This window comes from Emydura macquarii, unplaced genomic scaffold (genome assembly GCF_026122565.2).
Source record: "Emydura macquarii macquarii isolate MOO-44397 ecotype Brisbane River unplaced genomic scaffold, CSIRO-AGI_Emac_v2 contig_2372, whole genome shotgun sequence".
Lineage (NCBI taxonomy): Eukaryota > Metazoa > Chordata > Testudines > Chelidae > Emydura > Emydura macquarii.
This window is the reverse complement of record NW_027132509.1, coordinates 59,127-80,389: the sequence shown is the minus strand read 5'-3', so window position 1 is coordinate 80,389 and position 21,263 is coordinate 59,127. Positions and strand designations below refer to the sequence as shown.

Here is a 21,263-nt window from a genome sequence, read left to right as displayed (position 1 = left end):
AAAGAACACCAGTGACTGCAAATATTAAAAATTCTAAATTAATATGCATGTGAGCAATCCATTCATGATGGCAGTGATACTTCGAAAAGTAATAACATACAGGAGCCATTATAATCACAGTGCCATAGATCTAGTTAATAATGTCTCCACATAAGGGTAAACCTGATGTTTTAAACAACTCTGAAGAACTCCTGTGGTTTACACGAAGCTCTAAATATTTAGGCTGTTGCTTAAATAACAGACACTTGAATTTGTCTAAGTATTTTACGGAGGAAGACACATATTCATAGGAAAATGGATGAAATTTTAAAACATATGTTAGGAACATGATCTCCCTTGGGTCCACCTATGGAACTACTCCCATTTATATCCATGGCAATTCCACACATGGGAGGAGAGGAGAATGTCCTCTTGCTCACTGTTGCCGCCATACTTGAGTCTCCTAGTTTCCTTCCTCCTCCTTTCTTCTGGACTGTGATTCCTAGGGCTCGCTCTCTCCCTCTTCCCTCCACCCACTCTCTTAGGCCTTGTCTACACTAGCACTTATGCTGACTATACTTTTATCGCTCAGGGGTGTGAAAAAACACCCTCCCCCGCACAACATAAGTTTTGCCGGCCTAAGTGCTTGTGTGGACATAGCTACCGCCACTTATTTAGGTGGTTTTATGTCGGTGGGAAAGCTCTCTCCCATCAACATAACATGGCTACACAAGCACTTAAACAGCAAAACTTATGTCATTCAGGGGGATGTTTTTTTCACACCCCTGAGTGACAAAAGTTTTGCCGGCATAAGTGCTACTGTAGACAAGAACTTTGAGGCTTCAGACTCCTTTTTGATGACCCTAGTGCTTCTGCTGTCTCTTGTTTCTTTGCTGCACTGGATCACCTCCCCACTCCCTGTCAGGGTCACTCCTTTAACTGCAACTTTGTCAGCCGTATGCATGTGTAGAGAAAAAGCAGTGGTGTGATCTTAACTATAACCCTTGTTTTCCCTTTTCCTAGCAGTCCTCCCTTTGTCTGTTATTGTCCCTTGTAACATAGGGCCAGATCCTCTGCTCCTGTAAACTGGCTCTGCTATAGTCAGTGAAGCTACACCAGGTTAGAACAGTTGAGGATCTGGCCCGTTATGTCTAAACTAAGGCCAAGATCCTGTGATGAGGTCTACATGGACGAATCTTTAACCATCCTCCAGTTCCCCTGATGTCAAGGGACATTTCATACATGCAGATAGAATACTATTACTTTGTATTTACATTGTGCTTTTCATACATGCATCTCAAAGTGTGTTATAAAGGAAGGTGAGCATTATTACCCTCACTTTACAGATGGGCTAATTTAGGTGCAAAGAGGAAAAGTGATGTGTCTAAAGGGGTGAAATCCTGGCACCACTGATAATGGCAAGCTCCCCTTACTGGCTTCAACAGAGCCAGAATGTCCCTCAGTGAATCAGTGGCAGAACCAGGAGGTGAACTCAAGTAACCTAACTCAGTCCACTGGACCACTGCTTCCCTTCCCTAGAAGAGGACAGATGCCGTAGGAGTCTTTTTAAAGGCCTGTATTATTGTGAAAACTAAAGTCAAACTTCCCATTATATTTATTTATTGCTTATGTCTGAGCAGAGATGTAAATTGAGCTTTTCAAATCTGCCTGAGGGATTTGGAGAGCAGATTTCCATTAAAAACAATTGGGAATTGGACATCTAAATCACCTAGATGGCTTTGGAAAGCTCAGCTGTAATATTGAGTAGCATGTTGTGTTGCCAGTTTAGTTGCACGTAAGCGTATTCAATTCAATTCCAAAAGAGGCATAATGCACCTGGCCATAAAGAAAATAAACAGGGCCATCATTATCTAGCTCCTGACTGCATATTCTATTAATGGAACTTTCCATAAATGACTCAGAATGAATCACTGAGGATTCTTTCTCAAAATGATACCGTTCTGCTTCCCTGCACTTATATCTGGTACGTGGGACTTTTAATGTTTTGCTTGAACAGTGTTTTCGGTTCACTTGGTCTACATCCCAGTGTTGGATTCTTATCTCTTCTATTACCTCGGACATTGGAGTCTTTTGCTTCCTCTAACATCTAATCCAAGATTTTGAAGCTCATCAGATAAGCCCCAGGTTGCAAGTCACAAAAGATAAAATGAAAAATCAGAGCAGATCCTTTCATACTTGCCATTGCTCATTATTTTCTACTGCCAGGGATGATCAGCCGCGTTGCAGGTCAAATGTATCGAGCAAAGTCTTTCCCAAAGGATGGAGACTGAAAGCATTCCTTTGACCAGCGTAACTATTCTTCTTTCAGACCAGTGGGAGTGTCCCCTGAACTTTGCAGTTCATTTAGGTACAGCGATGTTTCTCTGCTTGTCAGGGTACTGGTGAGATGAAGAATGATTCTACCTAATGTTCTCTTTGTTGCCTAAACTGCTCACAGAGTGATACTTCAATAAGAAATGAGTCGTCATTGGTCTATTTAAAAAAAAAAAAAATCTCAACTTGGAAAATGCTATTTGTTTTTTATTCATTCATTTTCCTAGGATCAGTACTGCAACTCGTCTAAAATATGCAATAGATAAAACAAAGCATGCTATATTAGATATACTATCTTTTATGTGCAGAGCAGGTAGCTCGACTTGTAGTTAACATTGTCCAAAACCTCTATTATAAGACTGTGTTCTCAGTTGCTTATAACTTTGCCAAATGCTAATCATTCAGGCTGAAATTTTCCATATTGTGTCTGCCTTAAACTGGATTTTAGCCCAATTCAACAAAAATAGTTCAGCTGCCTCTGAGGAGGAGATTAAGGGAACATATGTTGTTTTGCCATGTTAAAAAATATTGTACCACCTTTTTGTTGAAATCTCTAGTGCCCCCATGCTTTGGAGCAGGGACCTGAAAATTGGCAAGGGGGGGGGGGGGTGTGCTTTTTTCTGTCCCCATGGAAATTTGCCCAAATTTGGCTAGTTATAAAGACTCTGAAAAATCTCAGTTTGCACTTGCTCAATAGAGATGTCTTAGAATTTGGTAGCTAAATTCTCCAAAGATTCCACTACAGTCCCCTCAGCCCCTATGTGTGACTGGACTGCAGATTTGTGGGTGCTGTCTCCGTAGAGCAGGTGCTCATGCTCATCTCAGGAGTGCATGGGCTGAGCAGGACTTCCCTTGAAATCGTTCCTCTAAAGCGCTGGGGGCTGATGTGGTGCCAGGCACAGGAACTGAGAGCAAGGAGACTGTCTCTCTTGTGCTCTCAATGCTCCCTAAAGCCAACCAGCCTGTGTATCTGAGACAATCTAGTCTGGAGAGGCCTTCTTTACATAACCAGATAATTACACAGGAAAAAAGTGACACTACAGTGACAAAGTAATGCGTTCAAGATCAGGGAACGCGAGAAGTAAGGTTGCCCGTGCAATCTTAAATTGGACCCCTTGTGCATATGCATTATGATTAGGGCTGCCTGAAAATTTTCCACTTAAACTGTTTTGATTGAAAATTGAGTTTTTAGCTAAACTCAATCCAAAATATTTCGTCCCCAAACCAGAAATACTCAATTTGGAAATGTCATCACAGTGCTTCATGGGAGTTGTTTGGGGGTCTCATGTGCCAATCTCCTCTGTGGGCTTGGTTCCCCAGCAAAACTACATCTCCCACAATGCACCATGTCCAGAGACTCCCATGATGCACCATGGCAGCTCTGTAAGAGGGGAGACTGTGGTGCATCCTGAGGGAACATAGCTTGGCCAGAGAGCCAAGGCACCTGAAATACAAGTCCCTCGAGGCCCCATAGTAGCTGCAGCTGCTTGCTTCCTCCTTACTCCCCCAAAAAGTCAACATTTTCCAAAGGGGAAAATACCCTATTTTCCAGCCAGCTCTGATTATGCTGCAGTCTTTTATTACATGATCATATACGGTTTACTCACAGGTTCCCTGCCTCATTCAGTGCACAGGATAGACAGTGCTCATATATAGGTAGTTATTCAATATTTCTACTTATCCTCTTCAGTCAGTGTGTAGCCCCATGCCTTATTTTTCACACATCATCCAAATCTGCACCGAATACAAAACTATAAATTTCCTCATGGGTAAAGGGATGATTCTGTCATGGATTTGCATGACTTCTTCGGGGCAGGGCTGGAGCAGCTGTTAGCCCTGGAGCCGCCAGAGCAGCGATCTCAGGACCACTGGAGAACAGCTGGCCAGTGGCCAGCTCTGGGGATGCCAGAGCAGCGGCCCCAGGGCTGAAGGCAGTGGCTGAGGTTAGGTCAGTCCCTGTGGTAGGAGCAGCGGCAGGGCTGAAGCAGCTGCTGGAGGTCAGCCCCCAGCAGCACTCTGACTGTTAGGTTCCCCCCGCCCTCCCAGAGTATTTTTAGTAAAAGTCAGGGACAGATCACGGGCTTCTGTGAATTTTTGTTTATTGCCTGTAAGCTGTCCCTGACTTTTACTAAAAATACCCTGGACAGAACCTTACTCATTGGCTTTTCTGTGGTGGTTTCACTGTAATACGTGAATGCTTCACAAACATTAATGAATTTATCTTCACAGCCTCCTGTGGGGTAGGGTTTTTCTTCTCATTCTGCAGATGGGGAACTGAGGCACAGAGAGGAATTAATCCACTAATTTTGGTTCCCCAACTTGAGATGCCTAGGGTGTTGTTTTTCAGAGAGTATTTAGCATTTTTGTAGCACATTGTGTTTAACACATGGCTGCTGGTAACTTCAATCACAGCTGTGAGTGCTCAGCACTTTCTGTAAATCTGTCTCCTCCCCCCTCTCTCCCACAGTTTCAAGCGAAGTACCCAGAAAATGAGGAACACACAATCAGTGGCCAACTGTGAAAAGTTTGGTTAAACTGACTTGTCCAAGATCTCTGTGGCAGAGGCAGGGATAGAATCCAATTCTCCCTGGTGGCATTTAACTGGGTGGGATTTCCTTGGCAGGGGTCTTGTGGAAATGGTTGTAAATGATCATGTAGTTAAAGGCTGTATCATAATGCATGCTGATAAGAGGGATGATTTAAGGTTGCCTGGGCAATATTAACTTTGACATTTCCCAACTTTTGAGTGCTTGACTTTGCAACCTTAATGTTCTTTTAAAGTGGTTTTTTTTGGTATATAATATATATTTTATTTGTTCACTATTTTATTGACTTTCAGTGATCTTGGTAATATTGTCCCCTTGTCACTCCTGCGTAGCTCACGTTATGGGAGATATATACTTATAAGGGAAGATATAACCATACTGTTGAAAATGTCATGATCATGTGTGAAGATTGTTAAACGTTGTCTGAAACAAAATTGTGATAACTCATTTTTCTTGAAGGTGAATAAGCATTTACTTTTGGCCTAAACTGGATTCAAATCCAAGTTTTTGCATGTGAAATTATTGTGTGTAACCCTCTGCCAGATCCACCTTGCTTACACAATGCATGAATAAACATATCATTATGAATGTTAGTTATCACTAGTTTGAAATGATAACTTCACCTTTTTCATAGGCGATGGGAAGGTGGAGATCCTGGCGTATCCAATCAGAAGACTCCAACTACTATCCTTTTAACGCCAGAAAGAAAATTTCATAGCTTTGGTTATGCAGCAAGAGATTTCTACCACGACCTGGATCCCAATGAATCCAAGCATTGGTTATACTTTGAAAAGTTTAAAATGAAGCTACACACCACTGGTGTAAGTCATAACTGAACTCGGCTCTGACAGTTTTATATTTGTAACTAAAAATATCTGTGTATATGCTGTGCTAGATTTCATTAGAAATTATGAGCCAGACATGTAGCACCAGCATTCATACTTGTACAAAAAAATCGATTTGTTTATTAAGTGAAACATGTAACTTAATACCTTCTACTTTATTTTGCTTCCCTCTGCCAGCAACAGACATTCTTCAACATTTTAATTAATGCCATTCTAGACCTGGGCATTTGTCTTTCCGGACCACGCTGTCCTGTCTGTTCTCTTTGAGTGAAATTCACCCCTGAGCCAGAAGCCTGCGTAAGGCCTATGTGCCACTCAAGCCCTATTTTGAGGGTCTAAGAGGAACTTTAAAGAGCTACATAGTTCTAAGGCTGACCCTCTGCGTGGGAGTGAATTCACCCTTAATATTTGGTGGTATATTCCAAAAGGAAGCTATGTTAGTCTTTGACTGTACCTCTGATTTTATGCTCTGTCTTTAAATCTTAAAATAACCATTCTAGAGTTCTGGGGGTTGGCCAATACTTTCTTTTTCCAGTTTCATGTCTTGGTAGGAATTCAAAATATGATTTTTAGCCCTTACCTTGGATTTCATTTTCTTGCATGCAGTTTCATGGATGCAATTAATTGCAGGTGCAATTTATGCAAATGAGGTACTTAAATATTCAAGTAACAAGCTCTGCCTACAACTATTTGTAGCCACAACTGATGAGTACAAACAACCTGGCCTGTAATAAACAGCAAAATATCATAATCCAGGAAATCCCATTGGTTGGTTAGATCCTCTCCAAAAAAAAAAAAAAAAAAACACTAGGAAAAAAACCCCAAAACAATGTACATCACTTTTTCCTAAGCCGGTGGGTCCCAGAAAGGAAGAATTCCCTTCCCTCAAGCAATGGGAAATGAATTTAACATTTACCTCTTATTTTCTTCCTTTAGAATCTCACCATGGAAACGGACCTGACAGCTGCAAATGGCAAAAAAGTCAAAGCACTTGAAATATTTGCTTACGCCCTGCAGTTCTTTAAGGAACAAGCATTAAAGGTAGGGAAAATACTTCCTTATCCAGCTCTCTATATTTATAACAAGCACAAATGCTAACCCAAGAATTTTAACCGTGCCAGGCTTCAGCCTCCAGCAGTGTTTGAGGTGAACAAAGTGGGGAAACTGTAGGAAATTCAGGAAAGTTGGGGACTGTGAAAGGTCTTGGATAGCCTTAAGTGATTTCCTTCTTTACAGTGAGAACAAGAGGATGTATCGGTATCACCACGATGCAGAAACTGGATGTTCTCTCAATGGAAAGATGCTTTTATACCTGTCATTTTCTTGTCAAGGAAAATCTTCTTGCATTTGGAATTTGCCTGAATTAAATGTGATTAAAAATCTGAGTACGTGAAACTTAGCACGTGGCACTATCTGCATGTGTAATTCTCCAGAAGTAATACATCTGACAATCTCCTCTGGCTCCCTTCATTCTTATTCTCCTGCTGTTGTGGCATTCCATGTTCTGTGTCATTTAAAGGCTCTCTGCTGTCAAGGAGATTGTACTCTAACCTCTTAGGGTGAACTCCTTCTTATCTCTGTTCACACAAAACTCCCATTGCCTGCAGTGTGTAGGCTGAGGGGTGTCAGGTGAGCAGGATTTGTCCCTTAATGGAAATAAATTTCCAAATCTTTTCTCACTTTTAGCTGTAACGTTCTTATTCAGAGCACAGAGGTTTAGCTGTTTGACACCATTGGGTGAAATCTCCCCACCCCCCGTACAGATGCTGTTCAAGTCCCAGTTATTTTGGGGGATTATGTGGTGCCTTGACTTTGTGCCAGCTCTCTACATAGGTCAAACTCCACCCAGTTGTGACCAGAAAGCAGATGTTATTTTTATCCCTTCTAAACAATGCGTGTGTATAAAAAACAAAACAAAACAAAAAAAACTCACCAGCATTAGTGAGAAACAGCATAGGCAGCATCTGTTATAGCTTATTCTAGTGTCTTGCCTCCACTGCATCATTTCTATTTCAAAAGTATGTGCCCACCCTGTTTGTTTTTTCTGATAACATGGCTGATGTTTGTAGAAAAGAGAGATGAAAGTGGTCTGGTTTCTTTGCAATAAAGAAAACAAAATTCCTAACATGAGCGTCACAAATGAGAGAGAATGGAAGTGTATTTTCCCCTAACACATTCTGGAAAACTGCAACACTTCACACTTATAACATGCTTCCCAGCTGACGGTGAGAAGCTATAGAGCATTTACCGTCCTACAAAAGACATTTCTTGAGTAAACAATTCATGCTACTGTGACCCATTTCTCAGGGTGCCCAAGACTCTGAATTATTTTGTCACCCTCCTGACTCTGAGAGAGAGAGAGTTGCTTGTGCTTAATAGAGGTCAGCTCCCTAACACCACCAGGCTGTTAGCCATCAAGACAGTCTCCTCAGGGCTCTGCCAGCCCTTACTTTGCCTTGCAGGTAATAACAGGTGCACCCTAGTCCCTAAACGCCTCTGAAAGCATCCTCTGTAGTATCCAGCCTATCTCTGGACACTCACAGAAATTACCAGGTGTCCATGGACTCAGAGCAGCCTGAAAGGCCTTAGCTTTAGGAGTGGGTCTCTGGAAGCAGAGGAGTTGCCTCAGCCGAGGGGCGGGGGTGACCGAACAAGAATGCAGACAAGGTTTCAACAGAAGAAATATTGCTCATTTATTTATTCATTAGTAAAGAACAAAGTACATAGATATAACTAATACAAACACAAAATCAGAAAAAGATACAAAGGCCTAATACTCTACCATGCATGTATTAATTTCTTATGGTGCATTATTCTATTTCCTTATGTTTACAGACAGATGGTTGTTTGTAAACTCTTTTTTACCTTATACAGACAGATGATCATTTGTACAATTTCACTATTTATTGCCTTATGTTTACAGACAGATGGTCATTTGTAAACTGTGTTTACAGACAGATGGTCACTTGCAACTCTCTCTTATAGTACACAATTCTATTACTTACTACCTCGTGCTTACAGACAGATGGTTGCTTGTAAAATCCTAGTTACTCTTCACAGACAGATAGACAGATTTTCATTTGCTATCTTAAAGCAAGTGTACTTTCATACATTACCAAAAACGCTTCTCTCCTTAAGCCCCTTGGGCCGAGTCGACTCTGATAAGCGTTAGCCATCCCTTGGATGCTGTTGGTTCATAGAAGGGCTCAGTCCAGCCACCGAGGATCCCAGTGGGCTGCAGTCCAAAGTGCAACTGACTTTCTGGGTTTAAGTACCCACAGGCTGATCACCAAACTGATCAGCATGTAACCAATCAGTGAACAGTGTCACTTTTGCTATCAGTATGTAACCAACCAGTGAACAGTGTCACTTTTGTGGTCAGCTTAACCAATCGGTGAACATTTCTGCTGAGTTATCCTGACTTGTAGGCACTTTCAAGTGTTACTTAGCCAGCTGTAGTCAGTTCTGGTCAGCTTTTGTTTTTATGTCTGCCCTCTATTTGTGCCGTGCCAGCGCCCGAACAGCCCTTATCAGGTCCTTCCAGCCCTTTTCCCAAGCTATATACTTTACTATTCTATCTTAAAGTACAGAACCCATTAACTATTCTTTCTATATTCTACGGTGTCCTGTCCCTAAGGGAACAGTATACACACAGCTTGACTGGTACAACTCAGGATCGTGAATTAAAAGCTGAATTCTGGGCTCTCATACGCCAGTGCAATCTGAATAGGGATTGCTAGGGCAAAATTTGTCCCTAAAGAACCATTCAGGCAAGTATCACTTAAACAACCTCATTGTTAGATAGTTAACCTACTTTTTTCTTTGAATGGGATTAATTTATTCTCTTTGATTGATTTATCTTACTTCTTTATGGCTGCTGTGAGAGAAGACACAAGCCTATCTCTACATTTTCAAAACTGTATTTAGGACACCAACTACTTTGCTTTGCTTTGCTTTGCTTTGACTCCACAGTCAAATGTTAATGAGTCACAGAGCTGAAACCAGACACAGCTTCGGGAAATTCCAAAGCAAATGTGCATGTTATAGGCACTGCTGAACAGTGACATGTACAATTTTGCTCCATTGCATTCTCTGGACCTGAACTGGTATAAATAAGCAAAGTTTTGTGATATGTCTTTGTGTGCATATGTGCACAGTAAGCAGTATAAATGTATCATTACCTTGTGTGTGTAATAATCAGACCAAACAAAATGTCCTTGTGATACAAGAGCTCTATTTTTCTGCCACAAGTTTTGAATTGTATTATTGCTAAGTGAACACGACACCTTGGGAAATGACATATAGAAAAATGTTTTACATTCTAAAGGAGGCTGTTGTTTACCTTGTTTGGCTGGAGATTTAAATAGGACATATAATAATGACATTGCACTTGGAACCTTTCCCAAAACATGTTACAAATGTCACCTAATCAGCAAATAGAATACAAGCTCTTTTTAAACAAAACAAAAAACAAAATGCTACTATTAAATGTTTTCTCAGAGGAACTATTTTTCAAGCAGTCAACAGACAAATGTTTTCAGATTTTTAGTAAGAGGAAGTTACATTTGACTTACCTTTTAAAAAATGATTTGATTTAAAGATGGGCAACGTGCAAAGCAGCTATTGACAAACACTGATTGTAAGATACGGGGTTTGTCAGTGCCATAACAAATAATTTGCTGTATATTAATCAGGGTGAAAGTGTGAGTTCTTTAAAGTAGCTGCAAAGATCAGACTTCTGCTATGAATATACATAAATATGCTGTTATGTTCAGCAATGCTTGAGCTCCTTATTGGAAAAACTAATTCTCCCTGCTCCATGTTAACAAATGGCACCAAACCTTTCCATGGGCCTCCTGGAGAAGGCATGTTGTAACTCCCCCCCTCCCCCACCACTCCGGTGTTGGTATTGTGAACATTCTCGGCATGTCGGCTAGTGATTTAAACATTCTGACTTGTAGTGTAGACATAACATTTTTTAAAAAATGATGAAAAGGGGAAGTTACCTTCACCGGAGCCAGCTGAAAATTACATACAATTGTAAAACAGCTGGTGTCAATTTTACATCTCTCTCTCTGTTTTCATTTGGTTTAGGAGCTCAGTGATCAAGCTGGCTCGGAGTTTGAAAACTCTGAGGTAAGGTGGGTCATTACAGTGCCTGCTATCTGGAAACAGCCTGCAAAGCAGTTTATGAGGCAAGCTGCATACAAGGTAAGATTGTGAAATGAGAGAGAAAGAAATACCCCCTTAAATCCCTAGTAATTAGGCTCACTCTAAAACATTTATTAAGTATCACTAGCAAGAATGTATTCTGCATAAAAGCAGGCCAGGGGGAAATGAAATGGACTGGGTTAGAAACACTGGAGGGCTGAAGAGCCCTACAGGCAGCATGTATCAAGTCGTATGTTTTCACCCTACTAGATGCCTGAGCTATCTGTCTAGATTCCTATGTTGGCACCCATCATTGCAGCCTCTAATCCGGACATCCACTGAACTCAGTGAGAACTCTGCATATGGAACAGATGCAGAACTGAGGCCCAAGAACCAGACAATTTATATACCCAGATGCAGCTTCTTCTTAGCTGTCAACTCTGGCATCTTAAATAAAAAGATAATGTGAGAAGAGAGAGAGCAGAAATTCTCCTCTTTGGAATTCTTTCCCCTTTGCCTATATTCCCACAATAGGAGTGACCTTAGCAGCCTGGAGAGAAAATTAAATACAAATATGGATTTCATTTCAGAAACAGATTATGTGCATTTAAAACCCCCTGAAATTCCTTTAGAAAATTCATAGTGTCTACCTGTCCTTTTATTTCAGACTCAGTTTGTGTCTTTGATATGTTAGATGTACATATCCTTCCTTTCATTAGGATATTCATTTTGTATTTGATTTTTCTGGTCATTAAGAGCTACATGTCCCAATGGCAGCAGATACTTAATGCACAGTTTGTGAGATCTCCAGGGGTACGCATGTAACTCCCCCAAAGCATTACGGGGAGGCACCCAAGTTTTTTGGACTCTGTTCTTCCTATCTCTAATGTTGAGCACCATTTTTCTTAACAGTCTTTATTGTGGGATTGCTAATGATAGTGCCAGAAGCAAAACATACTTAAAGTTCTGATGGAAGAACACAGTTATAGGTAAATCTGAAACACTAGAGACCAATCTGTTATCTATGTGTATTATTGTCTGCCTGCTGTTTGTGTGCATGTGTGTTCATGAAATGGGAGCTGTGTAAGAAGGATAGAATAGCTCTATTGACATTTCTCATTTGTGGCACAGTGGAATGTTGTTGAACAGTGTCTGTGTCTGTAATTGTTGTTTTTTTTTATTAGCAAGTTTGATAAATAGTGAGGACTGATAAGGCTTTAAATGAGGATGTGTGAACAGCTGAAGAAAAATGAAAGGACATGGAGGAATAATTGAATGTGTACTTGAAACTCAAATTGACTCTTTAAAAAATGGAAATAGAACAACAAAAGAAGAAAACTGATTCTTCTGGTTTGTAACTGTCTTGCAGTTTTATATATTCCTAGTGTCAGATCCACTCTTTGCTCAAACCAGTACTTGCAAAAATATTTTTAAAAACCGAGCCCTTGCTACTAAATATTCAAACATGCAAGCAGCTGAAAAAGGAGGATCTGCTGCCAGAAGAGTAACATGGTGTAGAAATAAATAGAGGAAAGTATGAAGAGATAACAAGTGATCACTTTGTAATTGGAAATACTCTGCACTTTAGTTAGTCTAATATGGTGTGATGGTGGCTTCCATCAGTGAGTAGTGGGGGAATCTGTCTGAGGGAGCTGGGGCAGGTGGTATAACAGAAGTAGTATGAATATCTTGGGCAAAGAATAACCATATTCAGTCATTAGTTCATAGTATACAGTTTGTCTTACGAAGTTTTGAAAAGGATTTTGCAGTCTGTGGTAAAAGGCTCTTCTGCCTATCTCGGTTGGGTTTCCAAGCAGAAACTAAATATCCCCTGGAACTATGAAAACTGAATAGAGGATATAACTCTGCTATGCCACGTCCAATGTTGCTGCTTCCTGTGTCACGGGGAGTCAGTAGAGATCCCCCTATTTCCCTACCTCTGTTCATTCTCCCCTACCCAAAGATTGTGCATTGTACTGATGTGGGTATGTGTTATGGGGATTTATGGGCCCAACACTGCTGCAGCTGAAATCAGTAAGAGTTTGCTATTAACTTCAGTGGGAGCAGAGCTGGGCCTGAATCATAGGAATAACATGAAGTAGGCTTTCTCAGAACTTTGTAAAGCTTACTCTATGTATACCAGAAACAGGTCTTCCTGTTGCAGTACAGTAAAGGCATCTCTGATGAAAAGATGAATGCTGTCCAAACCATTGAATCGCATTTATGGTACATTTCTAGAAGTGTGTTGTTTGTGTATAGTTAAATGAGAAATAGTGGCCAAATCTCCTTGCAGTTTGTTGCTGTAGTAAGTTGCTTTGAGTGACACTTGTAATCTCTGATTTTGCCCTCCTATACAAATGACATTTGAATGCAGTAGCCTCTTTATTAAGAGAACAGAAGACTTAATATTTCTAGTTGGGTGTCTTTTTTGAGTAGTGGCATTCTTCCAGCTCATGTTTCACTACAGCTTCTTCAGGCACCGTAAGGAAGGAATGGGATCTGCAGATTGGAATTTCTTTAACTTGCCAATAGAAATAAGGGTTAGAGAACGAGTTGGGGTGTGACAGAAATCTGTGAATGCTGAAGCTGTAAAGTAAGGAAGTAAAGCATATCATGCGAAATATGATCAGTACAGAGCAAACTATCCTGCAAATTTATAAACATCAGTTAACTGAACAGTTATTTAGTGATGTTGTAAACATTGTTTTGTTGCGGGTTCTATGAATTTTGATACAGTGTATTCAGATCTCTCAAAATAGATTTGTAGTTTGATGACAGATAATAGGGAATACATAAATTACATGTATGACTAAATTCATATAAATATATAGAGAGGCAGCCTGATTTAAAGTACTAAGCACAGAGCCAGGAATTCTAGTGGGCTAATCCTGGCTGTAATATTCTCTCTTTTTTGAATATCATATCTGCCTCAGTTTTGCCTTCTGTAGAAAGGAGGGGGTAATATTTACCTAGCAGATTGGTTTTGAAGATGGGCGGGACCAGAGGGGACAGTCAGTGAAATTAAAATGTGAGAAATGCAGAGCTGATGAAAGGCAATTTCACACAACATGCGATGAGAGAGTGGAACTCTTTTGCGATAGGAAGTCATTGAGGCTAAGAATTTAACAAGATTCAAAAAGGGATTGGATATTTATATGGATATCAAGTATATCCAGAGTTGTGGTAATTAATTATAGTTAAAGTTAAGATTTTGTCATGGTTATTTTTAGTAAAAGTCCGGGACAGGTCACAGGTTTCCGTGATTTTTTGTTTATTGCCCATGACCGGCCTCTGACTTTTACTAAAAATAAATGTGACAAAATAGGGCTGAAGGGGGTACGACTGAAGCCCGAGTGGGAGGTGGGAAGGGGAGGGAGCCCAAGCTGTGCTGCAGGAGGGCAGGGGGATCCAGCACCTGCCGCTGCCGCGGCTGACAGCTCCGGGGTCCCCTGCTGCCCATGGTGGCTACAGGGCTGTCTGTGGTTGCTCAGAGCTGCGGGGCCCCCACCGACTGATAGCTCCTGTCCCGTCATCCTGGGGCTGAAGCAGAAAATGTCACAGAAGTCTCTGAAAATCACAGAATCCGGGACTTCCGTGACATAATCTTATCCTTAATTATAACACATTTTGTGGAAGGGATATTAAACCTTCTCCTTCAGGGCTTAAATCAATCTATAACTATAAGGGATCAGGATTAGCCCTAATGTGAGGGGCAGATTACTCCACATCAACGTATTGCAGGGTTCTTATATTTTCCTCTGAAGCATTTGGTCAGGCCGCTGTCAGAAAGAGAATACTGGACTGATCTTGGGTCTGATCCAGTCTGACAATTTTTGTTTTCCTATGTACAGCATTCTGAAGATGTAAAGTGCTGGATAATTTATTATCGATATTGATATACCATATTAGAAAAAATTAATGTTCAGGTTTCCACCATCAATAAATGGATTTTAAAAGAGAAAAGAAGAAATGGCTTTCTAATTAAATGAGACACTAACATAGACAGAACCATTTGTAGCTGTTTTACCAAGCTAGATATTTTGTAATTCTCTAGAGTGATATTTCACAATATGTCCTTTGTAATAAAATAGTGCAATATGCCATTATTTTTTTTTTTTTTGGGGTGCTGTTGCCTCAGTTGTGCACATCTGTTCTATTGTCAAACATTTTCCACCAGAAAAGAAGTCTACTTTTTGGAAGGCACTTGTTTTGTTTTTTTAAGACAGAGCAATTAAATCCTTAATCTTTTCCCAGAACATATCGTAGTCTGGGCATTCCTCTAGGATAGAGAGTGAATATTATGAGAGACAGGAAACCAAAAACAATTGAAATGTCAGGAAGCAGAATGGGACTTCCTACCGAATTTGGTTATAATTAGTGAAGACCTGCCTTAGAATAAAGCAGAACCATAACTGGAGAAACAGTCATTTCATTAAGGGTCAATAAAAATGCATACACCATCAGCACGCTAAAGCTCACAATGGAATGAAGCTTTCTAATTAACCAAACTTACCTACTTGTGTATGATATACATTATGTGGTGTCGTGACACATTCCTGTTGAACGTTAGAATAGGAGCCTGCGCTACACAGGTCTAACATCCATTTGTTTGAGTGGAAGCTATGCTGATATGAAGACAGCAGTCTTGAGCTCCATGCATGTGGGAGGAGAGTAATTTATTTTATTCAGTACTGCTGAAAACCTACAGGCAGTAAGGTTATCATTTAGGAGCTTAAGTCCCATTTTCAAAAGGGCCTTAAGGCTAGATTTTCAATTGTATAAGCACCTAAACAGCTGCCATGGTTGGAGTTAGGTGCCTTCCCTGTTTAGGTGCTTTGGAAAATCCCACTAAACATCTGCATCTTTAGGTACCTAAATACTTTTGAAAATCTGGCCCTTAGAGCCTATGTCTCATTGAAAGTCTGCTGCTGCTGTTTGTATCATTTTTTATTTGTATTATTATTTCACTATTTAATTCTCCCTTTGTTTTCTAAGAAGCCAGAGAGACGTAGACTGAGATATAATGCGCACAGTGTGGTTTATTTCCTATTGGGCTCTGCCATAATAACCTTTTTTTCCTTTTAAGTGTAGCTCTGGTGTTCGATACCTAGAGACAAAGATGATGTTTTGAACTTGTGGAGTCCTCCTAGTGCAGCCAACTGCATTGTAGCAAGCCTTTGATGTAAACTGCATAGAAAAGGAAATGGATTTAGACGTATTAGTGGCATTAGTGAGTCTGGAGACTTTTCATTAATGGTGCTTGCTAACGGAGACAGAATTGTGTTAATGAATTGATTGTCCTGATTATCGAGGCTCATGGGGTTACCTTGCTCTGCCAGTACTTTCACTTTAACATAAGCATTAAAGTGTTTATAAAGCAATGTTGTTGCATTTTGCCACCATAAATAATTAGGGAAATATTATTGGCCATGGAATGAAGATCTGCATAGTGGGAAACGTGTGCTAACAAATCTCATTTTACACCTCTTAATAACTGCAACTAGGTTTACATGAGGGGTAGCCGTGTTAGTCTGTTTTTATCAAAACAGCGAGTGTTCTGTGGGACCTTAAAGACTAACAAATGTATTTGGCTGTAAGCTTTCGAGGGCAGAAAGCCACTTCAGCAGATGCTAGGTTTACATGGAATCACCAGGCAATGGACTTGTTGAGCCATTTTATCCAGCTTTGCAGAATTCTACTCATCCGCTTGCGTAGGGCAAGGTTTGTTTGGTTTGAATTGTTACAGGCAGTAAAATGTAAGACTTTTCATTATGTTGCTGGTAAGAGCAGGTGGATATATTTTGTGCTTAGGTAGTAAATTTGCACAACAACTTTACAGGTATCTGTGTGTATGTCGCCTGCTTGAAATGCATTTGTGCATATGGACGCTCTTCCATAGTAATTGTCTCACTTCAGTGAAGTCTACCGTACTTTTATGTAGAAAGGTGAGCATCTGTACTCAGAAGGGGAATTGTTAACAAACAGCACTGATGTGAAATAGAAAGGCTTATCAGACAAGTTAAAATAATAGAGCAGATTGAAAATCGGACTGTCCGTCTTGCCAGAGGAAAGACCAGAGTACATCATAGGATACCAATCCATAGAGGAGAAAGGGGCAATCAGGCAACCAAACTATAACTTCCATAAGGCACAGCAACAGCTCAGGTCGTCTTCTTCATGTGGCATTGGTTTGATTTGCAACGATCAGCTTATAGATCAATGTCCAGGTTTGAAATTCAGTTCATTGCATCAGGGGTGAGTTGATGAATGTCAGTGAGACTATCCTTAAACGAATGCTTAGGGAAGGAGGAATATATTTGTTCCATGGTTTGAAGCACCGGTCCACAATCACAGTCCAGGCTACTTCTCATTTGCCATTGGAAGAGTTTCTGGGCACATCTTCCATGCAATGCTCTTATATATTTAAGAGTGCACCATTCTTTCCGTCGCAAGTTAAAGCCTGGCAGTTCTTCAGTAGGGTCAGTAATAAGGTGCTTATTCGGGACTGATGAGATATCCCAAATTATATGCCATTGATTATCACCATTGACATCCACTGCGAGTCCAGAGGGGGTCCTAGATTTTAATCAGTTCAGGTGGACATAGATTAATGTCAACCTGGCCCAGAACAAAACATTACGATTTGGTTCTACATGCCAAAATGTTTCAATTTGGGCTGATCCCGCCCAAAACGAAATATTTCATTTAGACTTTCCCAACAGAAAATCAAAAAATGTTGGAAAAATCAAAATCCCCCCTCCCCCCTCCCCCCCCCCCCCACACCCCCTATTTCTAACAAAGTTTGCGTAGCTCTCTTCAGAGACCTAGTTTGAACCACAAGAACCTGTGGTAGAGAAGTAAGTAGGAAGCCTGCTGAACACTGTAACATTGAGAAGGTACGTGAGTAAAGAGAAGCACTCTGGTATACCTTCAGTCTTGGCAGTTTGTGTGCATGTACAGCGTACCGAGAATATTCCTGCAAAAATATGACCTGTGAAATTGAAGAGCTAATGAGATTGTAATAGGCTATAAAACTGAGAGTGCTAGGCATATGGCTGATAGCTTCCTGCACCTTGTGAAACGTAATATCATGCAGTCTGTGATTAATGTAATGGCACTGTTTGCTATGACTTCATCTACTGCAAAAATGCGTCCTTCAGCAACAGTCATTTTGGAACTAGCTGCAGCAAAATGACCATAGCTGAAGAACAGAATCTGTACTAGTGCAGTCCTGTTTCTGCTTGAAGACCTGCCAGCACAGTCTTTCACCTTGGCAAGCTTTTCCACTGCAATGTACACATTAACCTTATCCAGACTGATGTGAATTTACTAGTGAACTTGGGTTCAGTTTTGGAGCAAGGAAGGAGAGCAGAGCAATAATGGTAAAGATCACTGGTGTTTCATGAACATGAAAGAAGAGGTATAATTAATATTACAAGGGGTGGAGTCTTCCAGTATCATTCATGGTGATGGAATGCGGTGATAAATACCTGGGATTAATTCCATCTAGCTGTTGTTTTGCTTCTACTTCTGGCCTAGATTTCTACAGAGTTTATTAACAAGAATCTTATTCTGGTTGCAAACACAGGGCCAAAATATGATGTGTCGAACTATGACATTTACCCACTGACCTGCCTATGAGTCATTCCTATGCCTATAGTCCATGGAACAGTACAGTGATCCACCTCCACCATCAACGGGTTTGCTAAGAGAGGGTCCATCTTGTTCCTCTGGTACAGTCAGGCTGCTCTCTGGACCAGTGCAGGGGAGGAGGGCGGGGTTGTGGCACTGTTTCCTCCCCACTGCTTTCCCTGGGGAGCACCGTGCGCCCTGGCGAGATAATGAGGAAACAGTCCTGTTCTTTCCGAAGCGCACAACTGCAATTGGTGTGACAGCCTGTTGTGTTGGCTGCACAACGTGTGTGTGTGTGTGTGTGAGGAGGAGCTCCTTATACCCCATCATATGCACCCCTGAATAAGGGCCTGCTACAGTCTGTGCAGCTGTAATTTATTTATTGTAACCAATATTTCAGAACAAACTATGTCGTGTTTATTGCAAACAAAAGATGTTTGCTTACATCACTATTGCCACCGCCAAACATTGAAAAATCCTGAGTCGTCATGACTTGGATTTAAAACAGGGAAGGTAAGGGTATGTCTACACTGATAGCGTCAGTCACCACCGTCAGATCGACCTTTCTGAATCGATTGAGCGGTCAGTGAAGACCTGCTCAATCAGTTCAGAAGTTAATGCTGTAAAACCACCCTCTTAAGTGGCGTAGCGCTGCGTCGACAGGAACGCGCTTCCCGTCGGCGCAGTGCAGTGAAGACACCGCAGAGAAGGGAAGCACAGCAGTTGATGGGAGTTACACAAGCTACTCTGCGTAGCTTGCGTAACTCCTGTCGACCGCCACCAAATCGCCAGGTAAGTGTAGACCAGGTCTTAGTAGTTAATTTGGCTCCTGAATCACTGAGACTGAGTATCCCTGATTTAGATGAATGTTTTTCGTACATCTTGAATTCCTGTTTTAAACTCAGCTTGTGATGAGATGCCAGTGCAATATTTGGATTGATGGTAAACTCAGTGAAAATACTTGGTATTTGCATCCATGTTGTGTTAAATTGATTTTTTTTTTCTATATTAATTCACTTTTTAAAATGTCTGATTACTGTGGATGGTGCAAGAGCGTTCTAGACGTCTCAAAACTTCTACACTTTTTACCCGCTCAGATTACATAATCAGCTAGTGTCAGGAATATTTCCCTTCAAAATCAAACAGATCAAGTGGAAATTCTAACTGAAAAGATTATTGAACTCTTTAAATAGTCCTGCGAGCACTTGAATAACTTCAGCCTTTTCACAGTGAGTCTGATGTTGCTGTCACACTGTCAGATATGATTTGGTGCTTCTCCGTGATACACCAAGGCAGGCTCTTGACACAACAGTCATAAAGGGGAGAGATTATGGACTTCATGTGGATTTGGCAGATGGAAAAGACACTGGGTAATGACGGATACCTTGTCAGCTTTTTATAAAGTATTTTGGTCCTTTTCCTTCATCTCTAATAGAGTCTGCACCATTTCAGGGTCCATTCCACAACCCTTACTTTCAGTAAATAGCACTAGTAAATACTTGCAAGCATAATTACTACCCACTATGAGTAAGGATCATCAGAGTGTACCCTAAATAATTCCAAAGACTCCTTTGTAAATACACCACAATAACAATAGTTTATACTTTGATAGCTCCTTTCATCCCAGGATCTGAGCGATATTGAAATTAGTTAAGTAAGTGTCAAGACATCCTTGTGAGGCAGCTGTGTTGCTCTGTACATGTTACAAATGGATAGGCTGAGGCATAGAGAGGCTACCTTCCTGCTCAGTATGGCAGAGCGAGTTGGTGGCACAGTAGGAAATGAAAAGCAGAAGTCCTAGCTCCCTCCCAGTTCCATACTAATCTAGATTAATTAAGATTTATTCGATTAAGCAGTCAACACTGCGTTCCAGAATTTGTCTTGTACGTCTGTCATCCTTGTATTAAGTCATAGCATTGCAAAACTTTACAAAGGTAGTAGGACACACTCCTTGCCCCAGAAAGTTATCTAAGTGTCAAGACAAGAGTCAGAACAATAGTTCAGGAAAAGGAGGGCAGGGAGACCTTACTGGGGAGGAGAAGTTAGGAAATGGTCTGTTAGAAATGGCTCTGAAAGAGAAGAGAGAGGGTATGTGGAGAAGTGGGAAGTGTTTGGCATTTAGGGGACAGCATGTTAAAAAGGCTCGCAGCCAGGATTGGCTACTTTAATCTGCAGCAGATGGTAGCAGTCCCCATGGGTCTGCCTGCCAGCTGAAAATACCTCCTGTCACGCTCCTCTGGCATGTCCCCTACACCAGGGTCAGGAGTGGAGGTAGCAGCATACGAGCCAGCTAAGGACCCCTCACACTTGCGTAATCTTTACCTAGCAAGATCCTGCCAGTTTCTGTCCCGTTTGCTCCGCCAGAGCAACACAAAGAGAATGGGAGAGGGTCAGAGGATCTGGCCCCAAAGCAGCAATAAACTGAAAGGATTGGGAGAACCCAGAGAGAGAAAGTAAGAAGAAGTGAAAGCAGGCATGTAGGATTGCGGTGGACTCACTCTAGGGGTTTGGAGTGGAAGGGGAGGAGGGAGCTCACACTAGCAAGAGGCAAGTGATACCAAGGGAAAGTTTGTTCAAGAAGGGATACTTGATGAGACCATGCTTGAAGGCTAAGGGAACGGAGTCATAGGCAGAAAGTAGGTAAAAGTCAGGAGGAGAGAGCGAATTGGAGAAAGAGCCAAGGATGAGTGAAAAGCTTAAAGGACAGGGCTCAAGGGCTTCGAGGCATACAGAAGGGAAACCTCGTCCAGGGATTGGTGTGAAGGAAGAGAGGGAG

General features: G+C 41.2%; 1 protein-coding gene across 1 annotated transcript in view; it reads left to right on the top strand.

Annotated features, from left to right (window-relative positions):
• HSPA12A (heat shock protein family A (Hsp70) member 12A) overlaps positions 1 to 21,263 on the top strand; it is a 139,749-nt gene that overhangs the window by 92,239 nt on the left and 26,247 nt on the right. The window contains exons 7-9 of the mRNA XM_067561295.1: positions 5,494 to 5,680; positions 6,641 to 6,745; positions 10,799 to 10,915. Coding sequence (XP_067417396.1) covers positions 5,494 to 5,680; positions 6,641 to 6,745; positions 10,799 to 10,915 — 409 coding nt within the window. The remainder of the gene's footprint in view (positions 1 to 5,493; positions 5,681 to 6,640; positions 6,746 to 10,798; positions 10,916 to 21,263) is intronic.